At 49.8% G+C, this 23,790-nt stretch overlaps 1 protein-coding gene across 3 annotated transcripts in view; it reads left to right on the top strand.

The window, feature by feature from the left end:
* Positions 1-254: 254 nt before the first annotated feature.
* The window catches only part of hnf1a (HNF1 homeobox a), a 268,622-nt gene continuing 245,086 nt past the window's right edge, over positions 255-23,790 (top strand). Inside the window, exon 1 of one of the 3 annotated variants that reach the window (XM_085961828.1) lies at positions 255-1,173. In XM_085961828.1, coding sequence (XP_085817954.1) covers positions 827-1,173 — 347 coding nt within the window. In that variant the 5' untranslated portion in view covers positions 255-826. The remainder of the gene's footprint in view (positions 1,174-23,790) is intronic. The other 2 variants (XM_085961827.1, XM_085961826.1) reach the window with 2 other exon arrangements.

Genomic DNA, 23,790 nt, shown 5'->3' with positions numbered 1-23,790 from the left:
ACAGTGACTGTACATCAAAAGTACTTCATTGGCTGTAAAGCGCTTCAGCACGTCTTGAGATCATGAAAGGCGCTATATAAATGCAAGTCTTTCTGTCTAGGTTGTTCCTCTCTGTGAATGAACATTGATTCTAATGTTGACGCATAACTAGAATGAAAGTAAAATTAGTAACCCTGCTTCGATGGAGTGCAGGCCAGAAAAACACGGCTCTGTGACGATTGTACCCAGTCACTGAGCTCAGAGATCAAACTCTAGGTAGTTGTGAGAGCAGCTGACTGCGTCTGATAGCTGAATCAATATTGAACATGAGTTGAAAATAAAAATTTAAAGAGATGGGGGGGGGGGAAACTATGAAAAAAAATTAGCTTTGAATAAAAGCTTTCATTATTTCATGCATTTCAGATGTAGAAAGAAAAAAAGAAAGGCTTCTTTTTATTGAACTGTTAGGTGCAGTTTTAGTGTTCAACGTATTCCCCTGCACTTTGTACAACAGTTAAGATGGGGTCCAAAGTTCAGTGGCTGGAGGAGCGGATGGATAAATGTGAACCCAGGAAAATGTGCCCAGTTCGAATGTAAACAGATGAGCGAGGCTACGTTTATGATGACCAAAGCAGGCCACTTTCTTGTGTAGAAAATAGGGGTTTTGGTGAATTACTTGTTTTTGGAAGTGTGTTTCCATTTTAGCTTTGTTGGATGACGTGGGGAAACTTCAGTAACATCAGCGAGACCTTGTAATGACCAGGGTGAAATACACTGGAATTGAAAGAAAATCTGGGGGAAAAAGTGGATTAGTTACAACTTTGTTTGGTGGGGTGGCGGTGGGGAGATGGTGACCAAATTAACACCTTTGCAGCAGGAGCTGGTGAATGCACTGGTGGGTTCTGGGATCAACAAGCAGACCCTGATTGAAGCTCTCCATGAACTCGACCCTTATCAACCTGCCAAGGCGGACGAAGCTCAGGGGTCGACCATCAGCGTCCTGCCCAACCACGGCTCCAAACCCGAGCCGCTGCCGCCCTTGGAGAACGGCCACCACCCCGACAGACTGTCCGGCGACGAGAGCTCCGAGGACGGCGATGAGGACTACGACACGCCGGCGATCCTGAAGGAACTGGACAACCTCAGCCCCGAAGAAGCCGCCCAGCAAAAGGCAATAGTGGAACAACTTCTACAGTAAGGACCCCCTTTTCCATTTGTTTTCTCCTCTTTAACAGGCAAACCAAAACCAAAAAAAACCCCGACGAATAATGCTGTTCCATCCAAGGTTGCCCCTGATCCTGTGCAGCCCATTCTGTGCAACGTGTGACGGAAAGCTGCCTGGCTGCATCAGGCGTGCCACAGCTAGTTACTAATTATCCAATTGATTGTTATTTCTCTGTTCTTTTGCAAAATATAAACTAAAATGGTATAGCCGTCCCTTTTTGGTTACATTTGATCATTAACTACTGATTATACACACGGCCGGAAGCGTGTGACCGATAGGGAAAGTCTGCCCAGATTAAAGTTATTTCTTTCCCAGTTATTAATTAATTTCTTTGTGTGCAAATTCGATCGTTACGGGGCTTGTCTATTTCGTTCATACAGCATGTCAATTACAACAAAGTTGCACCGTGCAGTGACTGTGTGTGTGGGGCAGAATTAAGTAAGAGGGAATAATAATGTCCTTTATAATCCTGCAGATTGAATTCGTCTCGATATTCTTCATTTGTAACAACTTTCTTGAAATTAATTCGATAGAAAGGTCACTGGGTAAAAAGAACTGTCTGTTACTGCTTCTGGGTAAATAGTCAAATGTTACAAATTGAAACATTGCACAACAAAACGGGCTAATAACGAAAATGAACTGTATTACCCAATGTGTGATAAAACCTGCTAATCATTGGAGTCACTGCGCAGGGACTGTGCATGGCATACTGTGGATACCAACGAAATATTTCGATTTAGCAAACTTTAAGGAAAGACAGTTAGTTTTAAATAAGCATCATTTAAACTAGCCCTTTTTATATAGTTCTCGCATTGCTGGTGGATGTTTTTTAAATCTCCTTTATTAAGCCAATGTTTTTCTTTGATCTTAATGCAAAACATCACAATCGGAAAGTTCTCTAACGAATTAAACCAAATTTGACCATTGGGGTTATGAACTGTTAATAATCGGGTTTATAATTCGTTTTGTAGTGAGGATATCGATGGATATGATATATTAGATGTAAACGTATTGACTGTGTGAGGCGGATAACAGGTTGTTGTGCGAATTGGATTCATTTTATTAACTTACAGCAGGGAACAGTCAGCTAGCGAAAGCTGTTTGTTAATTGGGCGGGTCAAAGTGTTTGCTTGGACTTTACATTAATATAACGCTTTAATAATCAACCCGGCTCCCATCTAAAACCAACCAGGGTCCGGTTGATGCCTAATCGAGTGCGGTTATTGAATGGCAAGAGAAGGGGGGGTAGGGAAACAGACCCGTTACTAAATCAGAGGCCACCATCACAACAGCACAAATTGGAGTTTGTAAAGCAGAAACAAGAAGGTGGAAAAGAGCGTTTGTTTGTTCCAAGGTGGTTTGGACTTTGATCCAGGTGGCAGTTTTATCTGTTGCTCAACAGCAACAGTTCAATAAAAAAGTAGTTCAGGATTAACACAGGGGATTACCACATAGATTTGTTTCAGGAAAACTCTAACATACAGTGCAAAATGTTCATTATGTTTTTTTAAAAACGTTAAAAAATTTTCCCACTAATTATCCGCGGTTTTTGTTTTGAGTTTGGATGCCGATATTTGCTGCTGTGGGTGTGACGTGTCCCACAGGTGTTATATTGCCAGGTACCCGCCTCCGCCGCCGACCTTGCGGCACCAAGTTTCTGCCACTTGTCAGGGAGATCAATGTACTGACGTTTCAATCATGGGATCTGCCCCTCCCCCCTTCTCCGTCTCATTCCCAATAAACTCAGTGCATTTTTAGAGTGCAGCTTGAATGGTGCCGAACAGAAATGGCACCCAAGTTTTAAAACAGCAAGGGCCCTTGTGACAGTGTTTGATGGGGACCAGGGCAGGTGTGTTTACTCAGCCAAAATAAATTCCATTTTAAAGCTGAAATGTTGGTTTCCAAAGGTGTTTTAAAATGGCCTTCTGCAAACTAGCTTGTTTAAGGAAAGATTATAAGCACTGGGCATGAACAGTAGCAATGAATCAATCTCTTATTTTACTGTGTGATAAGTAAGAAAGACTTGCATTTATATAGCGCCTTTCACAACCTCCGGGTGCCCCAAAGTGCTTTACAGCCAATGGATTACTTTATAGTCACTGTTGTAGGAAATATGGTGGTCAAGGTTTCACAAACTGCAATGTTATAATGACCAGACAATTTGTTTTTAGTGATGTTGGTTGAGGGATAATATTGGCCAGGACACCGGGGAGAACTCCCCATCTTCTTCAGATATTGTCATGGGATCCTTTAGGTCCATCTGTGAGGCCAGACAGGGCCTCGGTTTAAAGTCTCATCCGAAATGCAGCACCTCCGACAATGCAGCACTCCCTCAATACTGCACTGAAGTGTCAACCTAGATTATGTGCTCAAGTCACTAGAGTGGGCTTTGAACCCACAACCTTCTGACTCCGATGCAAGAGTGTTACCAACTGAACCAAGGCTGGAATGAGGTAAATGGTGCAGATTTGAATTTTGAGAAGTTGTTTGACAAAGTGCATATAAGAGATTTGTTACAAAAACTAAGGCACATGGTATTAAAGAGAATGTAACCACATGGATAGACCAGTGGCCAGGGAACAGAAAGTGAAGCCTCGGGGTAAACGGATGTTTTTGAAATTGCATGGGGCCACTTCTACTTTCTGTTTATTTAAATGATTTGGACATGGGCACAGGGAGAATGATATTGAAGTTTGCTGTTGAAACCAAATTAAGGAGCATGGCAAACTGAGGAGGAAATCATAAGATTGCAGAAGGATCTAAACAGGCGAACAGAGTGGCAGATAGGTGGCAGATGCAGTTAATTGCAAATGAAGGTGAAAATTATCCTCAGTCTCTGACTCAATAGCCAGTTGTGGTAAAGCATACTACATTCTAATAACCATCTGTATGAAAAAAGTTTTTCTAACTTCCCCTTTCATACTTCTAGTGATAACCCCGAGTCTATGGGGTAGATCTTCGTCTTTACTGCCTGGGTGGCAATCTTCTGTCCATTGTAAAATCCACCCAATTTTCATTCCATTGTCTCCTTGTTGCAATCATCAGAGGGAGTGCAACGAAGGTTCACCAGACTGATTCCTGGGATGGGGGGATTGTCCTATGAGGAGATATTGAGTAGACTAGGCCTATATTCTCTGGAGTTTAGAAGAATGAGAGGTGATCTCATTGAAACATACAAAATTCTTACAGGGCTTGACAGGGTAGATGCAGGGGAGGATGTTTCCCCTGGCTGGGAAGTCTAGAACCAGGGGTCACAGTCTCAGAATAAGGGGTCGGCCATGTAGGACTGAGATGAGGAGAAATTTCTTCACTCAGAGGGTGGTGAATCTTTGGCATTCTCTACCCAGAGGGCTGTGGAGGCTCAGCCATTGAGTATATTCAAGACCGAGATCGATAGATTTTTGGATATTAAGGGAATCAAGGGATATGGGGATAGTGCAGGAAAGTGGAGTTGAGGTAGAAGATCAGCCATGATCTTATTGAATGGCGGAGCAGGCTTGAGGGGCCAAATGGCCTACTCCTGTTTTCTATCTGGACTCCTACCTTCCAAGATCTATGTATTTGCATCCCCAGATCTCTGTTATGAATCTTTACCGTTTAGGATTAATTTCCTTTCACTTTTCTTTATTCCAAAATATACTACTTCACAGTTCACTGCATTTAACTGCATCTGTCAGTCTGCTAACCTGTTTAGGTCTTCCTGCAAGCTTCTGCTTTCTTCCTTATTGTGCCGTGCCCCTTACTTTGGTATTGTCAGCAAACATCAATACCATAGGGGGCAGATTTCCTCTTCCTGTGTCTGGTGCTATTGGATCATTTGTGGTACAACAAATACAGGAAAATCGGGTGGGGTGGAGCACACGTCCCTAATGCAACCTGGCCAATTTTCTGTCTATTAATTTAAATAGGTAGCAAATCTGGTGGGTTTCCTTATGGGAGTGAACTGCTTGATTGCCCTGTGTTTGCTGCACCCAGGCAATCCAATAGCATCAGGTGCAGGGAGAGGAAAATCTCTTCACTGCTACTTAGCAGCTGTTACAGAGTTGGCTTAGACTTAGTCTTGAGAGAGGATTGTCTGCCTCCAGTCGCTGGTGAGTGACATTTTCTTTGGGAGATCCAGAGACAGGAAGAGGAAAGAATTAACCAAAACATGCCGGTTTTAATTAAAGGAACATCCAATGGGCTAGTTTGTGACACTGGAAGAAGAAATATGACACAAAATAATTTTTAAAAATTCTTGACCGTAATTAGTCAACTTTCAACTGGGTGGCTTTCCCTGGTCAGACATGGGCAGAGGGAATGAGGGCGCATGGGGGGAGGGGAGTGATATTCTTACTGTTGATGATTTTAGATAAAATTCAAAACAAATTCACAGTGTCATATTTTACTTAACTTCTAGACCGGAGGAAGTTCAGCTCCTGGGTATCTTCAGACATTTCTGCTGTTTTAACAGTTCTTTAAAAAAAAAGGGCAGAAACCACAGAATGGGCGTAATTTCAAGGCAGTAATCTTATTAAGGGGGTCAAATCAAGCCACACACCATGAGGGCGGTTATAGTATAAACTGGGGGTGTACTGGAGGGACACTTTACTCCATTTCCTTCTGTTGGTGGCATGTGTCACGCTAGGTTGCTCCATACAGTTGATGTTCACACTAAAGGATGAACTAAAGCATGGGAGCACTGCAAGTTTATTGAAGTATAACAAACAATATTTACTGAGAAATAGCACAGTTTATTTAAAAATAATGTATATTTTCTACTTCTTGGGATTATTCCCTTTGTCACCTTTTTGTCACGTAGACCTTGTGCTAACCCTGCAATTAAAGTTCGTGGTAAGTCTCAGAAATGGGCAATCATATCTGATATTTCAATAATTATTATTTTGTAACCGCTCCCAATTATGTAAAACCTTTCCTTCATCAAAATGCCCTAATGCACTTTACACAGGGAGCAGTAGACATCGAACACAAGATAGTGGGGGTTGAAGGTATGCTTTAAGAGAGAAGTTTTCAGAAGGCTTTTGATGTTGCATAAGGGAGATAGCGAGGTGAAGGGGTTTAAGGAGATAATTTCAGATGGAGGAGTGCGGTGTCTGTAGACTCTACTCTTTGTGGAATGGAAGAAGATGGGAGGGTGGTGGAGAGGAGGTGCATTAGGTTAGAATCCGAAGAGCAGAGGGTGCAAGCTGGAATGTAGAGACGGAGATTGTGAGATAAGGTGGAACAAGGCCATTTTACATTGAGTGCGGCAGATCTGGATCAGTTTGTTTCTCGTGAATGTGTTTCGAATGATTTACACAACTTTCTCTATCTCAGCCCTTTCTTAGTTTGTTCTTGTTGCAGTCGCTATGTAGGAGGAAACATGAGCTTAAGTTGAAAATTGCAACGGCAAATTCCCCAAGGGGTGAAATACTGTCCTGTCGTGGCCATGTGTCTGTCTAACCGCTGTAGGTTCACACATGATGTTGCAACTACAGAGTCACACAGCTCTCCTGCTTCCCGCCTCCGCCATAGTCAGTACCTCAGTAAATAAATTCAGCATTTTTGTTCCAGCGAATACAAAGGGTTTGTTGAATTTACAAAGATGGAATAACCAATGGGGGAAATTATGCTATTTTTAAAGTACTGAGTGACTCAGAAACATAGACTTGTACAGGAGCGATAAAGACCACTGTAGTCCATTTAGCCGGTCCCAAAGTTTCAAAAAATTCCATCCTGTACTTCTTACACCTCTCCTTTCACTAAAAACTTAACTAACTCCTTCCTGAATGTGCCGATATCATCCACCTACACTAACCTCAGACTGTCTTCTCCACGTATTCACCTCCCACTGTGTGAAGCAGTTACACCTCCCATTTTCCGAGCTTGATTCCGTACCCCCTTAATCATGTTAAACTATTTATTAGGGTTCAGTATATCTGTACCTCTCAGAATCTTGATAACTTCAATAAAGTCTCTGCCCAGGTGGACTTTCAAAGAAAAATGAGACAGACTGACTCCCATAGCACATTGAAAAGAAAGAGTTGCATTTGTATAGCACGTTTCACGGTCACCGGACGTCCATAAGCGCTTTACAGCTAATTAAGTACTTTTTGAAGTGTAGTCGCTGTTGTAATGTAGGAAACGTGGCAGCCAATTAGCGCACAGCAAGCTCCCACAAACAGTAATGTGATAATGACCAGATAATCTGTTTTAAGGTGTTGATTGAGGGATAAATGTTGGCCAAGACACCAGGAGAACCCCCCTGCTCTTCTTTGAAATAGTGTCATAGGATCTTTTACGCCCACCTGAGAGAACAGATGGGACCTCGGTTTAACGTCTCATCTGAAAGATGGCACCTCTGACAGTGCAGCATTCCCTCAGCACTGCACTGGAATGCCAGCCTAGATTTTTGTGCTCAAGTCTCTGGAGTGGGACTTGAACCCACAACCTCCTGAGTCAGAGGTGAGGGTGCTGCCCACTGAGCCACTGGCTGCATTTTCCTAGCCTTGCCAGTTATGAAAGGAGGAATCCATCCTCATTCTCCTGAAACCTCACTAATCACCTACATACAGGAAACTTTTTTTTATCCGGCACAGACGGGACCGACGTGGTGCCGGTTCATCAAAAATTCCAGATAACCGAAAGCTATAGTAAAAGATACGGAGCTGAGAGCTCCGTATAAAGCAACAAACCCTGTTGCTTAGCAACAGGTTCAGAACAATGGCCACAAGTTGCAAGCGTCTCTGTAGCTTAGCAACAGCTGCAGCCACACGCTTACACAGCAACAGATGGAGGAAGGCAAGTAATAAAAGTTACCTGAACCTACTCCTGAATTTTGCCAGTTAACTGCGATTTCCAGTTATTTAGGTGCCGGTAAATCGAAAGTTTCCTGTATTGAGCTCAGTGAATGCTCAGTAAAGTATCGGCACGCCTTAAAAAGTGCTTACTTTGCCAAGAGCTGAGCCAGGTGAGGCGTGTTGGGCGTTTTCTGTCCTGAAGCAAGTTCTATTCCCAATATAAAGGTCACAAACTCATCCCTGATTCGGGCACCAGGAATTCTGTTGCCGAGGGTTGCCAACCCTCCAGGATTGCCCTGGAGTCTCCTGGAATTAACGACTAATCTTCTGGACACTGCTGCGAGCAACCTGAGAGAAAAATTATCGGGGCAGCAAAAAAAAATTGTGTTTTTTTTCAATTTCTTTTAACACTTTCATTTATTAGTGATGAAAATATTTGAGATGGAGAAAAATGGCTGCTTGATGGACAGTCAAGAATCATCCAATCGAGTAATGAAGAGTCTCTCTGCTTTCCAATTGGTGTGGGAAGGTGGTGACCACAAGGATGGCCATGTCAGGTGATCAGTGGTGAGGGCGGGAGGTCATTTGTTGAAACCGCCAGGATTTTGTCCTGCCAGAGTTGGCGACCCTATTCCGATAGCAAAATACTGCGGATGCTGGAAATCTGAAATAACAGAAAACACTGGAAAAACTCAGCAGGCCAGGGCAGCATCCGTGGAGAGAGAGAAACAGAGTTAATGTTTCAGGTCGACGACCTTTCGTCAGCTGACGAAAGTGTTATGTCTGACATTGGTGATAGGTACTCGATTGCCTTGGCCTGAGCACATGGAGTTTGATAGTGCTGTTATCGTTGTATTGTGTCTGACATTGGATATAGGTATTTGATTGCTTTTGCCTGTAGAGTGTGTTTGGATCAGCCATTAAAAGCAACATGAACTGAGCTCTGCTTACGGCCTCTGGATTATCTTTGCAAACGCAACATTTGGCGACGAGGATGGCTGAAATCTCTCTTCCACCACCACCTCCCTTCCTTGCACTACCCAGTGAGCCGCCGATCCCATGGGTTCGCTGGTTACAGTCCTTTGAAACCTACCTCATTGCTCTTGGACTAGAAAATGTGAGTACATCATGGAAAAAGGCACTGTTATCCCATTGCTTGGGAGCGGAGGGCCAGCGTGTTCTTGGGACATTATGCACAGCAGACTCAATTCAAACATATATGATGAGGCTGTGGCTCTGTTAAGCACACACTTCTCTGCCCCACAAAGTGCCCTCCTGCGGCGATTCATTTTTAGACTGTCACCAACTCCCCGGCGAGTCGGTGCATCAATACGTGGCTAATTTGAGGGGGTTAGCTAGCTCGTGCAAGTTCGGTGCACTACAAGACGAGATGGTGTGTGATCAACTAATAGAGCACACCAACAACGTGAGAGTGCGTGAAAGACTGTTACTCGAGTCCGACGATCTGTCGTCGTCACAGGCAGTCAACATTGCCTTTCAAGTGGAGTCTGCAGCTGAATGTGCAACGAAACTAGCACACACACCCAGTGACTGCGCCCTCGGCCCCGACAGCTCTGACACGGTAATGCTCGCGCGACAGCAGCAACGCGCGCTACCGCGGCAACAGTGTGGAAACGCGGATCTCGTTCACATGCTACCAGAGCGCAGAATTGCCCCGCGCGCGGCCAAGCCTGTCGCAATTGTGGCAAACAAAATCACTTTGCCAATGTCTGCCGCTCTGCCCCTGTCGCTACAGATGAACACTCTCAGTCCTCAAGCAGTTGGCCTATAATTCACAATGTGAGCTCTGGGCCAGTAGTGGCTTTCAAGTCATGCACAATTAACCTGAATGATGTGTGCATCCCGCTGTTGTTGGATACCGGTGCCAGCATCTCACTGCTGAATGTGGACACATTCAAACGTTTTTTCAGCTCCCTGCCACTCTCTGCGCCCTCCACTGCCCTTTGCGGGTATGGTAATTCGAAAATTGGATGAGTGGGCTCAGTCAACCTCACTGTACGCTATGGAACAAAAGTTTTGCCAGATTTTTGTTTTCATGTGGCACGCCAAGGAGCTAACCTGATGGGACTGGATCTTTTCACTGACCTGGGTTTTTCTTTCTTGGACACTGGTGGGTCTGTGATTCTGCACGCCGCCTCACCGTGGCGCCAAACATGGCCAGCACTCTTCGAGGGTCTGGGCTGCCTGACTGCCTTCACCCACCAGCCCATGGTTGACTCCACCGTTACCCCTGTCATTCAGCCACTGCGCCGCATCCCGCTTGCTCTCCGTGACAGGGTCACAGCTGAACTAAAGCAGCTACTGGAAGCTGGCATCATCGAACCAGTTGATGCCTCCCCATGGGTCTCCAACTTGGTGGTTGCAACGAAAAAGTCAGGTGGTCTACGCGTCTGTGTCGATCTTCGAGCAGTGAATAAGGCCGTAATCCCTGACAAATATCCACTGCCCACGTCAGAGGAACTCACAGCACAGTTCTATGGTTCCATCCTGTTCTCGAAACTGGACCTTCGACAGGGCTATCTACAGGTTCCCCTCCACCCCAGCAGCAGGGGCCTCACTGCTTTTGTGACACATGCTGGTGTCTTTCGGTACACCAGGATGCCATTTGGACTTAGCTCTGCACCCAGCTGCTTCCAAAAGGTGATGTCCTCTGTGCTCGCGGGCATTCCTGGGGTGGCCATCTACCTGGATGACATCGTCGTGCATGGGCCCTCGACCTCCATTCACGACGAACGCCTTCACACAGTTTTCACGGCTCTAGCAAAACACAAGCTCGCACTGAATGGCGAAAAGTGTGTCTTTGCTGTTTGAGATCGAATTTGTGGGGCTTCGGTTGTCGGCTGAAACGTGGATGCCATTCACAGCATCCCAAAACCCAGCTCTGCAGCACAGGTTGCCTCCTTCTTTGGCATGACTGGGTACTACCTGAAGTTTTTGCCCCAGTACTCAACCACCACAGCCCCACTGCACCAGCTCCTGCGAAAGGATGAGCCCTGGGTGTGGTCACAAGCCTGTACGGAAGCTGTTCGCCTCCTCAAATTGCAGCTCATGTCTCCTCCAGTGTTGGCTCACTTTGACGTCGCCAGCCTCACCCTCGTCACCTGCGACACGTCCGCTGCAGCTGTGGGGGCGGTGTTATCGCAGATGCAGAATGGAGTGGAGAAACCAATCGCCTTTGCCTCCCGAGCCCTTAGCCCCACTGAACAGAAGTACTCAGTAGGCGAGCGTGAGGCGCTGGCGTGCGTCTGGGCATGTGAGCGGTGGCACCTGTACACGTATGGCCGTGCCTTCACCCTGCGAACCGATCACCAGGCTCTCGCTGCCCTGTTGTCGACATCCGGCATGGGCCACAGACCACTGCATCTACACCGCTGGTCTGACCGCCTCCGCCAATACAATTTCAGTCTCCAGTTCACACCAGGACGTGACAATGTTGTTGCAGATCTGCTCTCCCGCACTGTCTCTGCCTCAGCCCCACTCGTCGGGTCTGAACATGTGGAACAGGATATCGTCCAGATGCTGCACACGCCTCTCCAAACCACAGTCTCTCTCCAGGAGGTCAAAGAGGCCTCTGAACAGGATCCGGCCCCCTCCCAGCTGTGCACCTTCATCAGAGATGGCTGGCCTCGCAAGGTGCCTGAGGAACTGTCTGCTTACTCCAGAGTTAAAGAGGAGCTCTCCTGCTGGAATGACTCCTGTGTTGCGCGTGGGCTCTGCACTGTGGTCCCAAGTGCCCTTCGTGCGCGTGTTTTATCCATGGCGCATGAGGGCCATTTGGGCATAGTGAAGCTCAAACAACGATGCCGAGACCTAGTGTGGTGGCCAGGTATCGACAGGGAAATCGAGGCCCTGGTCAAGGACTGTGCAGCCTGACTTGTAAGTGGCAAGACTGGCCACCAAGCTCCTCCACCCTTGCAACTCCTTGCCTGGCCCTCTCAGCCCTGGGAGCACCTGCAGCTGGACGTCTGCGGGGAGATCCATGGTGTCCCCACCATCAACGGTTCCTAGTGGTGACCTATGACCTGCACTCAAAATGGCCAGAGGTCACTGCCATGGGCTCCGTCGCCTCTCGGGTCATCATCGATATCCTTGAGTCCCTCTTCTCCCGCTGGGGGCATCCAAAGGCCATCACCACAGACAATGGCCCCCAAATGGTCTCTTCAGCACTCTCCTCTTACCTTGAGAGCAAGGGCATCCGTCACAGCGTACTACCACCCCGAGTCAAATGGGGGGGTGGAGCGTTTTAACCAGACACTGAAAAATGGCCTCAGAGCACACCTATCCCAGGGGTGTGCATTTGACAAGGCCCTCCTCCACACACTGCTGCACTACAGAGCTTCCCAGCATTCCACTACAGGGGTCTCACCCGCATCCCTCATGCTAGGCCGTGAGCTCATGCAGCCCCTTGGCAGGCTCCGCCCCTCGCTAGCTCAGAGCCCTGCTCCACCGGCTCAAGCCACAGTCGCTAGACAGCAGGAGAAGATGAAACTCCGCTTCGACCAGTCGAAAAGGGCCAAGGCGCCCAACATCTCAGTCTCCGATTGGGTCAGAGTCTGCAGGCCTCACCGCAACAATAAGATGGCCTCATTCTGGTCCTCCCCTCTCCAAATCGGCCGCCAACTTGGACCAGCCACTTTCTGCCTCACTGACGGCTCTCGGTGGCATGCCAGCACCCCCTGATGCGGGATTATACGGACCTAATCCCCAAGCCTTACCCCCAGAGTGGCGGGATGCACATGTGGCTCAGCCAGCCAACCCTCAAGCAGATGTTGTGCCTCAGCCTGCTCCTCACCAGTCCCCACTTCGGCCTGCTCTTCACCATTCCGCACCTCGGCTTGTTCGTACACGTTCTCGCCCTGGCCACCTACAGGACTTTGTCACTACATTTCATGTTTGAAATTCTGTGAGGGGGGAGGAAATGTTATGTCTGACATTGGTGATAGGTACTCGATTGCCTTGGCCTGAGCACATGGAGTTTGATAGTGCTGTTATCGTTGTATTGTGTCTGACATTGGATATAGGTATTCGATTGCTTTTGCCTGTAGTGTGTTTGGATCAGCCATTAAAAGCAACATGAACTGAGCTCTGTTTACGGCCTCTGGATTATCTTTGCAAACGCAACAGAAAGGTCATCGACCTGAAACGTTAACTCTGTTTCTCTCTCCACGGATGCTGCCCTGGCCTGCTGAGTTTTTCCAGCATTTTCTGTTGTTATTTTGGTGACCCTATTGTTGCCTCTGACACTGGGAGCTGAAATGCATCAGAAATTCAGGGTATTTCACTGTATTGAGGTAAAATCGGACTTGATCCATTCTTTCCCACTACGAGTGCTCTGACGTTTAAGACTGAGATGAGGAGGAATTTCTTCACTCAGAGGGTTGTGAATCTTTGGAATTCTCTGCCCCAGAGGGCTGTGAATGCTGAGTCATTGAGTATATTCAAGGCTGAGATAGATAGATTTTTGGACTCTAGGGGAATCAAGGGATATGGAGATCGGGCAGGAAAGTGGAGTTGAGGTCGATGATCAGCTATGATCTCATTGAATGGTGGAGCAGGCTCGAGGGGTTGTATGGCCTGCTCCTGCTCCTATTTCTTATGTTTGGCTGAAGGAAGTCGATATAAAAACCGGAGAGAGGCGAGGCCCGAGACCAGTCGGGACCAGCGGGAGCAGCGAGGAGGAGCTCGGGAGAAAACCCGGCGACCAGCGAGGCCCGAGACCAGTCGGGAGCAGTGTGGTGAGACCGGTATAAAAACCGGAGAGCAGCGAGGCCCGAGACCAGTCGGGACCAGCGGGAGCAGCGAGGAGGAGCTCGGGAGAAAACCCGGCGACCAGCGAGGCCCGAGACCAGTCGGGAGCAGTGTGGTGAGACCGGTATAAAAACCGGAGAGAGGCGAGGCCCGAGACCAGTCGGGACCAGCGGGAGCAGCGAGGAGGAGCTCGGGAGAAAACCCGGCGACCAGCGAGGCCCGAGACCAGTCGGGAGCAGTGTGGTGAGACCGGTATAAAAACCGGAGAGAGGCGAGGCCCGAGACCAGTCGGGACCAGCGGGAGCAGCGAGGAGGAGCTCGGGAGAAAACCCGGCGACCAGCGAGGCCCGAGACCAGTCGGGAGCAGTGTGGTGAGACCGGTATAAAAACCGGAGAGAGGCGAGGCATACCAACTCAGCAGCGGGGGGAGAGGTAAAAAGTAATCAGTGTGTGACGTCGCCAGGGAGCAGGTAGGTGATTGGTTGGTGAGTATTTCTCTTTTTTCAATACAAGCTTGAATTCTGTGGTGTTAAATTTCTGTGGTGTAGTGGGGATAGTTGGTAAATAAAGCGCCCTAGAGCATACCTGTAACTGGGGTATTGAATAAATTTTTAAAGAAATTAAAGGGGTAAGTCATGGCAGGAGAGTTCAGACCCATGCTCTGCTCCTCCTGCTCTATGTGGGAAGTCAGGGATGCTGCCAGTGTCCCTGATGACCATGTGTGCAGGAAATGCATCCAGCTGCAGCTACTTGTAGACCGCATTGCGGCGCTCGAGCTGCGGGTGGATGAATTTTGGAGCATGCGCGATGCTGAAAGGCTCGTGGATAACACGTTTAGCGAGTTGTGCACGCCTCAGGGTAGGGCAGCACAGGGGGTGACCATCAGGCAGAGCAACAAAGGCAGGCAGGTAGTGCAGGGAACCCCTGCGGACATCCCCCTTTCAAACAAGTATACCGCTTTGGATACTGTTGAGGGGGATGACTCACCAGGGGAAGGCAGCAGCGGCCAACTTCCTGGCACTGGGGGTGCTCCTGCTGCCCAGGAAGGGGGGAAAAAGAGTGGGAGAGCAATAGTGGTAGGGGATTCTATAGTAAGGGGAACAGATAGGCGTTTCTGTGGCCGTAGACGTGAATCCAGGATGGTTTGTTGCCTCCCTGGTGCCAGGGTCAAGGATGTCACTGAGCGGCTGCAGGGCATTCTGGAGGGGGAGGGAGAACAGCCAGTGGTCGTGGTCCACATTGGTACCAACGACATAGGTAAAAAGAGGGATGAGGTCCTGCAGCAAGAATTTAGGGAGCTAGGTGAAGGATTAAGGAGCAGGACCTCAAAGGTTGTAATCTCTGGATTACTCCCGGTGCCACGTGCTAGTAAGTATAGGAATAGGAAGATAGAACAGATGAATGCGTGGCTAAAGGGATGGTGCAAGGGGGAGGGCTTTTGTTTCCTGGATCACTGGGTCTGCTTCTGGGAAAGGTGGGACTTGTACAAGTCGGACGGTTTACACCTGAACCAGGGGGGAACCAATATCCTTGCGGGGAGGTTTGCTAGCACTGCTGGGGAGGGTTTAAACTAACTTGGCAGGGGGTTGGGGTACAGAGTGGAGCTATAGTAGGGGGTGATTTACGGCCAAATACAGAGGGAAAAACAAGTCAGCTGGGAAGGCAGAGCAAATATGTGAAGGCAAAAGAGAATATGGCAGGGCTGGAAGGCATTTATTTTAATGCAAGGAGTCTTGCAAATAAGGTGGATGAACTGAAGTTGTTGTTGGACACATGGGAGTACGATATTGTTGCTATCACGGAGACATGGTTGAGGGAGGGTCAGGACTGGCAGCTCAATATTCCGGGGTATAGAATCTTCAGGCGAGACAGAGGGGGGTGTTGCAATATTAATTAAGGAGTCAATTACTGCTGTAAGGAGGGATGATATGTTAGCGGGTTCCTCTAATGAGGCCATATGGGTAGAACTTAAAAACAAAAAGGGGGCAAGCACTTTGCTGGGAGTGTACTATAGGCCCCCAAACAGTCAGGGGGAGATAGAGGAACAGATATGTAGGCAAATCTCCGAGAAGTGCGAAAATAATAGGGTAATAATAGTGGGGGATTTCAACTTCCCCAATATAAATTGGGACAGTCAGAGTGTGAAAGGCTTAGAGGGTGCAGAATTCTTAAAGTGCATCCAGGAGAGCTTTTTGAGCCAACATGTAGAAAGTCCTACAAGAGAGGGGGCGGTACTGGACCTAATTCTGGGGAATGTAGCCGGGCAAGTGGTGGAAGTGTCAGTAGGAGAGCATTTTGGCGACAGTGACCATAATTCGGTGAGATTTAAGGTGGTCATGGAAAAAGACAAAGACGGCCCGGAAATAAGGGTTCTAAATTGGGGGAAGGCCGATTTTAATATGATAAGGCAGGATCTGGCCAAAGTGGACTGGGAGCAGCTGCTTATAGGAAAATCCACATCAAAACAGTGGGAGACTTTCAGAAGGGAAATAGAGAGAGTACAACGCCAACATGTTCCTGTAAAGGTCAAGGGTGGGACCAACAAGCAAAGGGAACCTTGGATGACAAGGGATATACAGAAATGCATTAGAAATAAGAGGGGGGCTTTTGGCAGTTACAAAAGACTAAAGACAGAAGAAGCCCTAGAGGAGTATAAAAAGTGCAGGGGCATACTTAAAAAAGAAATTAGGAGGGCGAGGAGGGGCCATGAAATAACACTGGCGAGCAAAATAAAGGAAAATCCTAAGATGTTTTATAAGTATATTAAGGGCAAGAGGATAACCAGGGAAAGGGTAGGGCCCATTAGGGACCAAAGTGGCAATCTGTGTGTAGAGCCAGAGGATGTAGGCGGGGTTTTAAATGAATTTTTTGCATCTGTGTTCACTATGGAGAAAGACGATGCAGACATAGAAATCGGGCAAGGGGACTGTGACATACTTGAACATATTAGCATCGAGAGGGAGGAGGTGCTAGCGGTTTTAGCGGGCCAAAAAGTGGATAAATCCCCAGGCCCGGACGAGATGTATCCCAGGCTGCTGTGGGAGGCAAGGGAGGAGATTGCAGGGGCTCTGACACTAATTTTCAGAACCTCTCTGGCCACAGGGGATGTACCAGAGGACTGGAGAACAGCTAACGTAGTACCATTATTCAAGAAGGGTAGCAGGGATAAACCAGGGAATTACAGGCCAGTGAGTCTAACATCTGTGGTGGGGAAATTATTGGAAAAAATTCTGAGGGACAAAATTAATCTCCACTTGGAGAGGCAAGGATTAATCGGGGATAGTCAGCATGGCTTTGTCAAGGGTAAATCATGTCTAACAAATCTGATCGAATTTTTCGAGGGGGTGACTAGTGGGGTGGATGAGGGAAATGCTGTGGATGTGGTGTACATGGACTTCAGTAAAGCTTTTGACAAAGTCCCGCATAGGAGACTGGTCAAGAAGGTAAGAGCCCATGGGATCCAGGGTGCCTTGGCGCGTTGGATCCTAAACTGGCTGAGTGGCAGGAGGCAGAGGGTGATGGTCGAAGGTTGCTTTTGTGACTGGAAGCCTGTGCCCAGTGGGGTACCTCAGGGATCGGTGCTGGGTCCCTTATTGTTTGTGATCTACATAAATGATTTGGATGAAAATGTAAAAGGTATGATCAGTAAGTTCGCAGATGACACGAAAATTGGTGGGGTGGTAAATTGCGAGGAGGAAAGCCTCCGGCTACAGGACGATATAAACGGGTTGGTCAGATGGGCGGAAAAGTGGCAAATGGAATTTAACCCTGAAAAGTGCGAGGTGATGCATTTTGGACGGACAAATAAGGCAAGGGAATACACAATGAGTGGTAGGACCCTAGGAAGTACAGAGGGTCAGAGGGACCTTGGTGTACATGTACATAGATCCCTGAAGGCAGCGGAGCAGGTAGATAAGGTGGTTAAAAAGGCATATGGGATACTTGCCTTCATTAGCCGAGGCATAGAATATAAGAGCAGGGAGGTTATGATGGAGCTGTACAAAACGCTGGTGAGGCCACAGCTGGAGTACTGTGTGCAGTTCTGGTCGCCTCACTATAGGAAGGATGTGATTGCTTTGGAGAGGGTGCAGAGAAGATTCACCAGGATGTTACCTGGGATGGAGCGCCTCAGCTATGAAGAGAGGCTGGACAGGCTGGGGTTGTTTTCCTTGGAACAGAGAAGGCTGAGGGGGGACCTGATTGAGGTGTACAAAATAATGAGGGGCATAGATAGGGTAGATAAAGAGGAACTTTTCCCCTTAGTAGGGGGGTCAATAACAAGGGGGCATAGATTCAGGGTAAGGTGCAGGAGATTTAGAGGGGATTTGAGGAGGAACTTTTTCACCCAGAGGGTGGTTGGAATGTGGAACTCAATGCCTGAAAGGGTGGTGGAGGCAGGAACCCTCACAACATTCAAGAAGCATTTGGATGAGCACTTGAAATGCCATTGCATACAAGGCTATGGACCAAATGCTGGAAAATGGGATTAGACTGGACAGGGATGGATGGGCGGCGCAGACACGATGGGCCGAAGGGCCTCTTTCTGTGCTGTAAAACTCTATGACTCTATGAAAAAGAGGGGAAATAATAAAGGGCACTTTGTTAAACAGTATGTTCCAGCAAAGGGCAAGATTACTGTCTACATATCCACCCACTATTCATTTCAGCTGGACTAATGGCAGCAGTCGACCAACCAAATTATTACTTAACGGAGTTAAGGCTTGAGCATTTACCCAACATTTTTCATTTTGGAGTCAAGGTAAATGACAATTTCCATAAACAGACCAAGTCTCCTGTGATCTAAAGCCTCTGCCCTTATACATGCCCTGGATGACTTAAGACGCCCAGCCTTAACAATTAACCTTAAGAATTTGCTTTAATAATTAAGGTATCAGCCTTGGCTCAGTGGTATTACTTTCACCTTTGAGTCAGCAGGTTGTGGGTTCGCAATCCCATTTCCTTATCAATGGGACATTACTGTTGCACTTATTCGGATAATAACTAATACAGAAAGCATGGGATCCTAGATGTGTTGTAGCAGCTGTGCTTTTCATTTTACATTAACCCCCCACCCCAGTTCTCTCCCTACCTCTCCTAAAGGCGCTCACCTCGCCCAAATAGCCATTCCTCACATGTAAGCTTAGACGTCCAACACTGGCAGGCAATTTCAACAAAGAGTGCACCGCACCTGTGCCCAATCGCTCTTCACCTGATATCTGCACATGTACATCCAGCAGGAGGAATGCTGACTGACTCCCCTCGCCCCCCAATCCTTCACCAGCCCAGGTTGCTATGGCTACTCGTAGCTATCCTACCAATGGTCCAGATGAGCCAGCACACACTGAGCACAAATGACACAGACTGAGCTCGGGGCCTTCCTGCTCACGGAGTCCAGGTAACAAAAAGGAAGCTGAAATGTCAAATGTTAACAAAAAAAACCTTAGCTGCTCCTGATGATTTTTGACACACAAAAATGAATACATTTACTGTGAAACATTATCTAACATGGCCATTACTATTTTATTGCTGAATTTTGTTGCAGAATTTTCAATTCTCTTCATATTAACACTAATCCTCCCAACCATATAGCCATTTAATATGTGGGGCTCAGTACCACAGTGACAGCGCATTTACCAACTTCGGCATTAAGAACTTAAGAAATAGGAGCAGGAGTCGGCCATTTGTCCCTTCGAGCCTGCTCCGCCATTCAATAAGCTCATGGCTGATCTTCTACCTCAACTCCACTTTCCTGCACTATCCCCATATCCCTTGATTCCCTTAATATCCAAAAATCTATCAAGCTCTGTCTTGAATATATTCAACGATTGAGCCTCCACAGCCCTCTGGGGTAGAGAATTCAAAAGATTCACCACCCTCTGATGAGTGAAGAAATTTCTCCTCATCTCAGTCCTAAATGGCCGACCCCTTATTCTGAGACTCTGACCCCTGGTTCTAGACTCCCCAGCCAGGGGAAACATCCTCCCTGCATCTACCCTGTCGAGCCCTGTAAGAATTTTATATGTTTCAATGAGATCACCTCTCATACTTCGAAACTCTAGAGAATATAGGAGAGCTAGCGATGCTTTTCAATGGAAGAATTCATGAGATTAAGTCGGGAACAAGTGAGTCAATGCACTATTTTGCCATTAAAAGGGTAGTTAAACAATAAATTATCCAACTGAATATTTGTATCAACAGAATACTCCTAACAGCCAAAAATGAAAATGAACTGTGTGAAATACAAGATGCTGATGGAAACAGTCACCTGGGGAAATGTTCAGTTGATGACCTTGTAGACATTTCATTATTTTCATGTTTTATTTCATCGCTGCTTTTGGGGTTGCTGAGAACAATTTATGCATAATCAAAAGTGCAACAATTTGTCCCCACATGTATAATTTATTAATTTGTGGTATTAAATGGTTGGGAGGATTCGAATTCATATGAAGGGAATTGAAACGTCTGCAACAAAATTCAGCAATAAAATAGAAATTGCTGTGTTAGGTAATGTTTTACAGTCAATGTATTCATTTTTATTTGTCAAAAAATCATCAGGAGCAGCTAAGGGTTTTTTTTTAGCATTTTGCTTTTCAGTTTTCTTTTTTGCCTGGACTCTGTGAGCAGGCAGTGACTGTTCTGAATGATGCCGAGGACAGTACTGCAATCTGGTCAGTCTAGGGTTATCTACAGTTCGATAGTTTTCATATTCCTTCAGCCGTAGATATCTGAATTAATAAATTCTATAATTTCTATAGCGCCTTTCATGACCTCAGGACATCCCAAAGCCCTTTACAGCCAATTAAGTACTTTTGACGTGTAGTCACTGTTGTAATGCATGTAAAATATTGGCCAGGGGAGAACTCCCCTGCTCTAGTGCCATGGGATCTTTTACGTCCACCTGAGAGGGCCTCGGTTTAAAGTCTCATCTGAAAGGTGGCACCTCTGACAGTGCAGCACTCCCTCAGCACTGCACTGGCGTGGCAGCCTAGATTTTGTATTCAGATCTTTGGAGTGGGACTTGAACCCACAACCTTCTGACTCAGGAGCAAGAATGCTACCACCTGAGCCATGGCTGACATCTAAATGTGTAATGAATCTATAATATAACACAATCGAATGCATTATTTCAGAAATACAGGGCGAGATAGAACATTTCTGCAAACCCACTCCATACTCTTATAATTATAACACTGTCACTGTGATACACCCAGCTATCAGTATCAGACTCTTGGCTGTAATGTGGTCTCTGTTATATCTCCCATCTCATCACAAGGCTCTCAGTTATGACTGTCTCTGTTATTCCCAACCTTCTTCATAAGGCTGTTTGTTATAACACTTTTCTGTTGCATCTTGCCCTCGTTGTAAGTCGGTCAGATATAACAGCATGCTACCTTTAGCTCCCAGTTATAATGCTGTCGGGCCTATTTCCCAGGAGTTGGGTGGAAAGGTCATTTGAACATGTTTCAGATGCTTTGAGACCAAAATAAAATCCGCCTAACATTTTCGGCTAAAACTCCCGATATGAAGACATAGAGGCTGATAATGTTATCCTCGGTGCCGACAGCATTGCTGTATATCGGCCCCGGGGTCTCTGTATCAGGGGGCCCCGGGGTCTCTGTATCCCCGGGCCCCGGGCTCTCTCTATCCCCGGGCCCCGGGCTCTCTGTATCCCCGGGGTCTCTGTATCCCCGGGGTCTCTGTATCCCCGGGGTCTCTGTATCCCCGGTCCCCGGGCCCCGGGGTCTCTGTATCCCCGGGCCCCGGGGTCTCTGTATCCCCGGGCCCCGGGGTCTCTGTATCCCCGGGCCCCGGGCTCTCTGTATCCCCGGGCCCCGGGCTCTCTGTATCCCCGGGCCCCGGGCTCTCTGTATCCCCGGGCCCCGGGCTCTCTGTATCCCCGGGCCCCGGGCTCTCTGTATCCCCGGGCCCCGGGCTCTCTGTATCCCCGGGCCCCGGGCTCTCTGTATCCCCGGGCCCCGGGCTCTCTGTATCCCCGGGCCCCGGGCTCTCTGTATCCCCGGGCCCCGGGCTCTCTGTATCCCCGGGCCCCGGGCTCTCTGTATCCCCGGGCCCCGGGCTCTCTGTATCCCCGGGCCCCGGGCTCTCTCTATCCCCGGGCCCCGGGCTCTCTCTATCCCCGGGCCCCGGGCGCTCTCTATCCCCGGGCCCCGGGCTCTCTCTATCCCCGGGCCCCGGGCTCTCTGTATCCCCGGGCCCCGGGCTCTCTGTATCCCCGGGCCCCGGGCTCTCTGTATCCCCGGGCCCCGGGCTCTCTGTATCCCCGGGCCCCGGGCTCTCTGTATCCCCGGGCCCCGGGCTCTCTGTATCCCCGGGCCCCGGGCTCTCTGTATCCCCGGGCCCCGGGCTCTCTGTATCCCCGGGCCCCGGGCTCTCTGTATCCCCGGGCCCCGGGCTCTCTGTATCCCCGGGCCCCGGGCTCTCTGTATCCCCGGGCCCCGGGCTCTCTGTATCCCCGGGCCCCGGGCTCTCTGTATCCCCGGGCCCCGGGCTCTCTGTATCCCCGGGCCCCGGGCTCTCTGTATCCCCGGGCCCCGGGCTCTCTGTATCCCCGGGCCCCGGGCTCTCTGTATCCCCGGGCCCCGGGCTCTCTGTATCCCCGGGCCCCGGGCTCTCTGTATCCCCGGGCCCCGGGCTCTCTGTATCCCCGGGCCCCGGGCTCTCTGTATCCCCGGGCCCCGGGCTCTCTGTATCCCCGGGCCCCGGGCTCTCTGTATCCCCGGGCCCCGGGCTCTCTCTATCCCCGGGCCCCGGGCGCTCTCTATCCCCGGGCCCCGGGCTCTCTCTATCCCCGGGCCCCGGGCTCTCTGTATCCCCGGGCCCCGGGCTCTCTGTATCCCCGGGCCCCGGGCTCTCTGTATCCCCGGGCCCCGGGCTCTCTGTATCCCCGGGCCCCGGGCTCTCTGTATCCCCGGGCCCCGGGCTCTCTGTATCCCCGGGCCCCGGGCTCTCTGTATCCCCGGGCCCCGGGCTCTCTGTATCCCCGGGCCCCGGGCTCTCTGTATCCCCGGGCCCCGGGCTCTCTGTATCCCCGGGCCCCGGGCTCTCTGTATCCCCGGGCCCCGGGCTCTCTGTATCCCCGGGCCCCGGGCTCTCTGTATCCCCGGGCCCCGGGCTCTCTGTATCCCCGGGCCCCGGGCTCTCTGTATCCCCGGGCCCCGGGCTCTCTGTATCCCCGGGCCCCGGGCTCTCTGTATCCCCGGGCCCCGGGCTCTCTGTATCCCCGGGCCCCGGGCTCTCTGTATCCCCGGGCCCCGGGCTCTCTCTATCCCCGGGCCCCGGGCTCTCTCTATCCCCGGGCCCCGGGCTCTCTCTATCCCCGGGCCCCGGGCTCTCTCTATCCCCGGGCCCCGGGCTCTCTCTATCCCCGGGCCCCGGGCTCTCTCTATCCCCGGGCCCCGGGCTCTCTGTATCCCCGGGCCCCGGGCTCTCTGTATCCCCGGGCCCCGGGCTCTCTGTATCCCCGGGCCCCGGGCTCTCTGTATCCCCGGGCCCCGGGCTCTCTGTATCCCCGGGCCCCGGGCTCTCTGTATCCCCGGGCCCCGGGCTCTCTGTATCCCCGGGCCCCGGGCTCTCTGTATCCCCGGGCCCCGGGCTCTCTGTATCCCCGGGCCCCGGGCTCTCTGTATCCCCGGGCCCCGGGCTCTCTGTATCCCCGGGCCCCGGGCTCTCTGTATCCCCGGGCCCCGGGCTCTCTGTATCCCCGGGCCCCGGGCTCTCTGTATCCCCGGGCCCCGGGCTCTCTGTATCCCCGGGGTCTCTGTATCCCCGGGGTCTCTGTATCCCCGGCCCCCGGGCCCCGGGGTCTCTGTATCCCCGGGCCCCGGGCCCCGGGGTCTCTGTATCCCCGGGCCCCGGGCCCCGGGGTCTCTGTATCCCCGGGCCCTGGGCTCTCTGTATCCCCGGGCCCCGGGCTCTCTGTATCCCCGGGCCCCGGGCTCTCTGTATCCCCGGGCCCCGGGCTCTCTGTATCCCCGGGCCCCGGGCTCTCTGTATCCCCGGGCCCCGGGCTCTCTGTAT

The sequence above is a fragment of the Somniosus microcephalus genome, chromosome 19 (genome assembly GCF_052327205.1).
Source record: "Somniosus microcephalus isolate GS21.2 chromosome 19, FLI_Smic_1.0, whole genome shotgun sequence".
NCBI classification, from domain to species: domain Eukaryota; kingdom Metazoa; phylum Chordata; class Chondrichthyes; order Squaliformes; family Somniosidae; genus Somniosus; species Somniosus microcephalus.
Note: the sequence above shows the minus strand (reverse complement) of the source record. Positions and strands in the feature narration are given on the sequence as shown.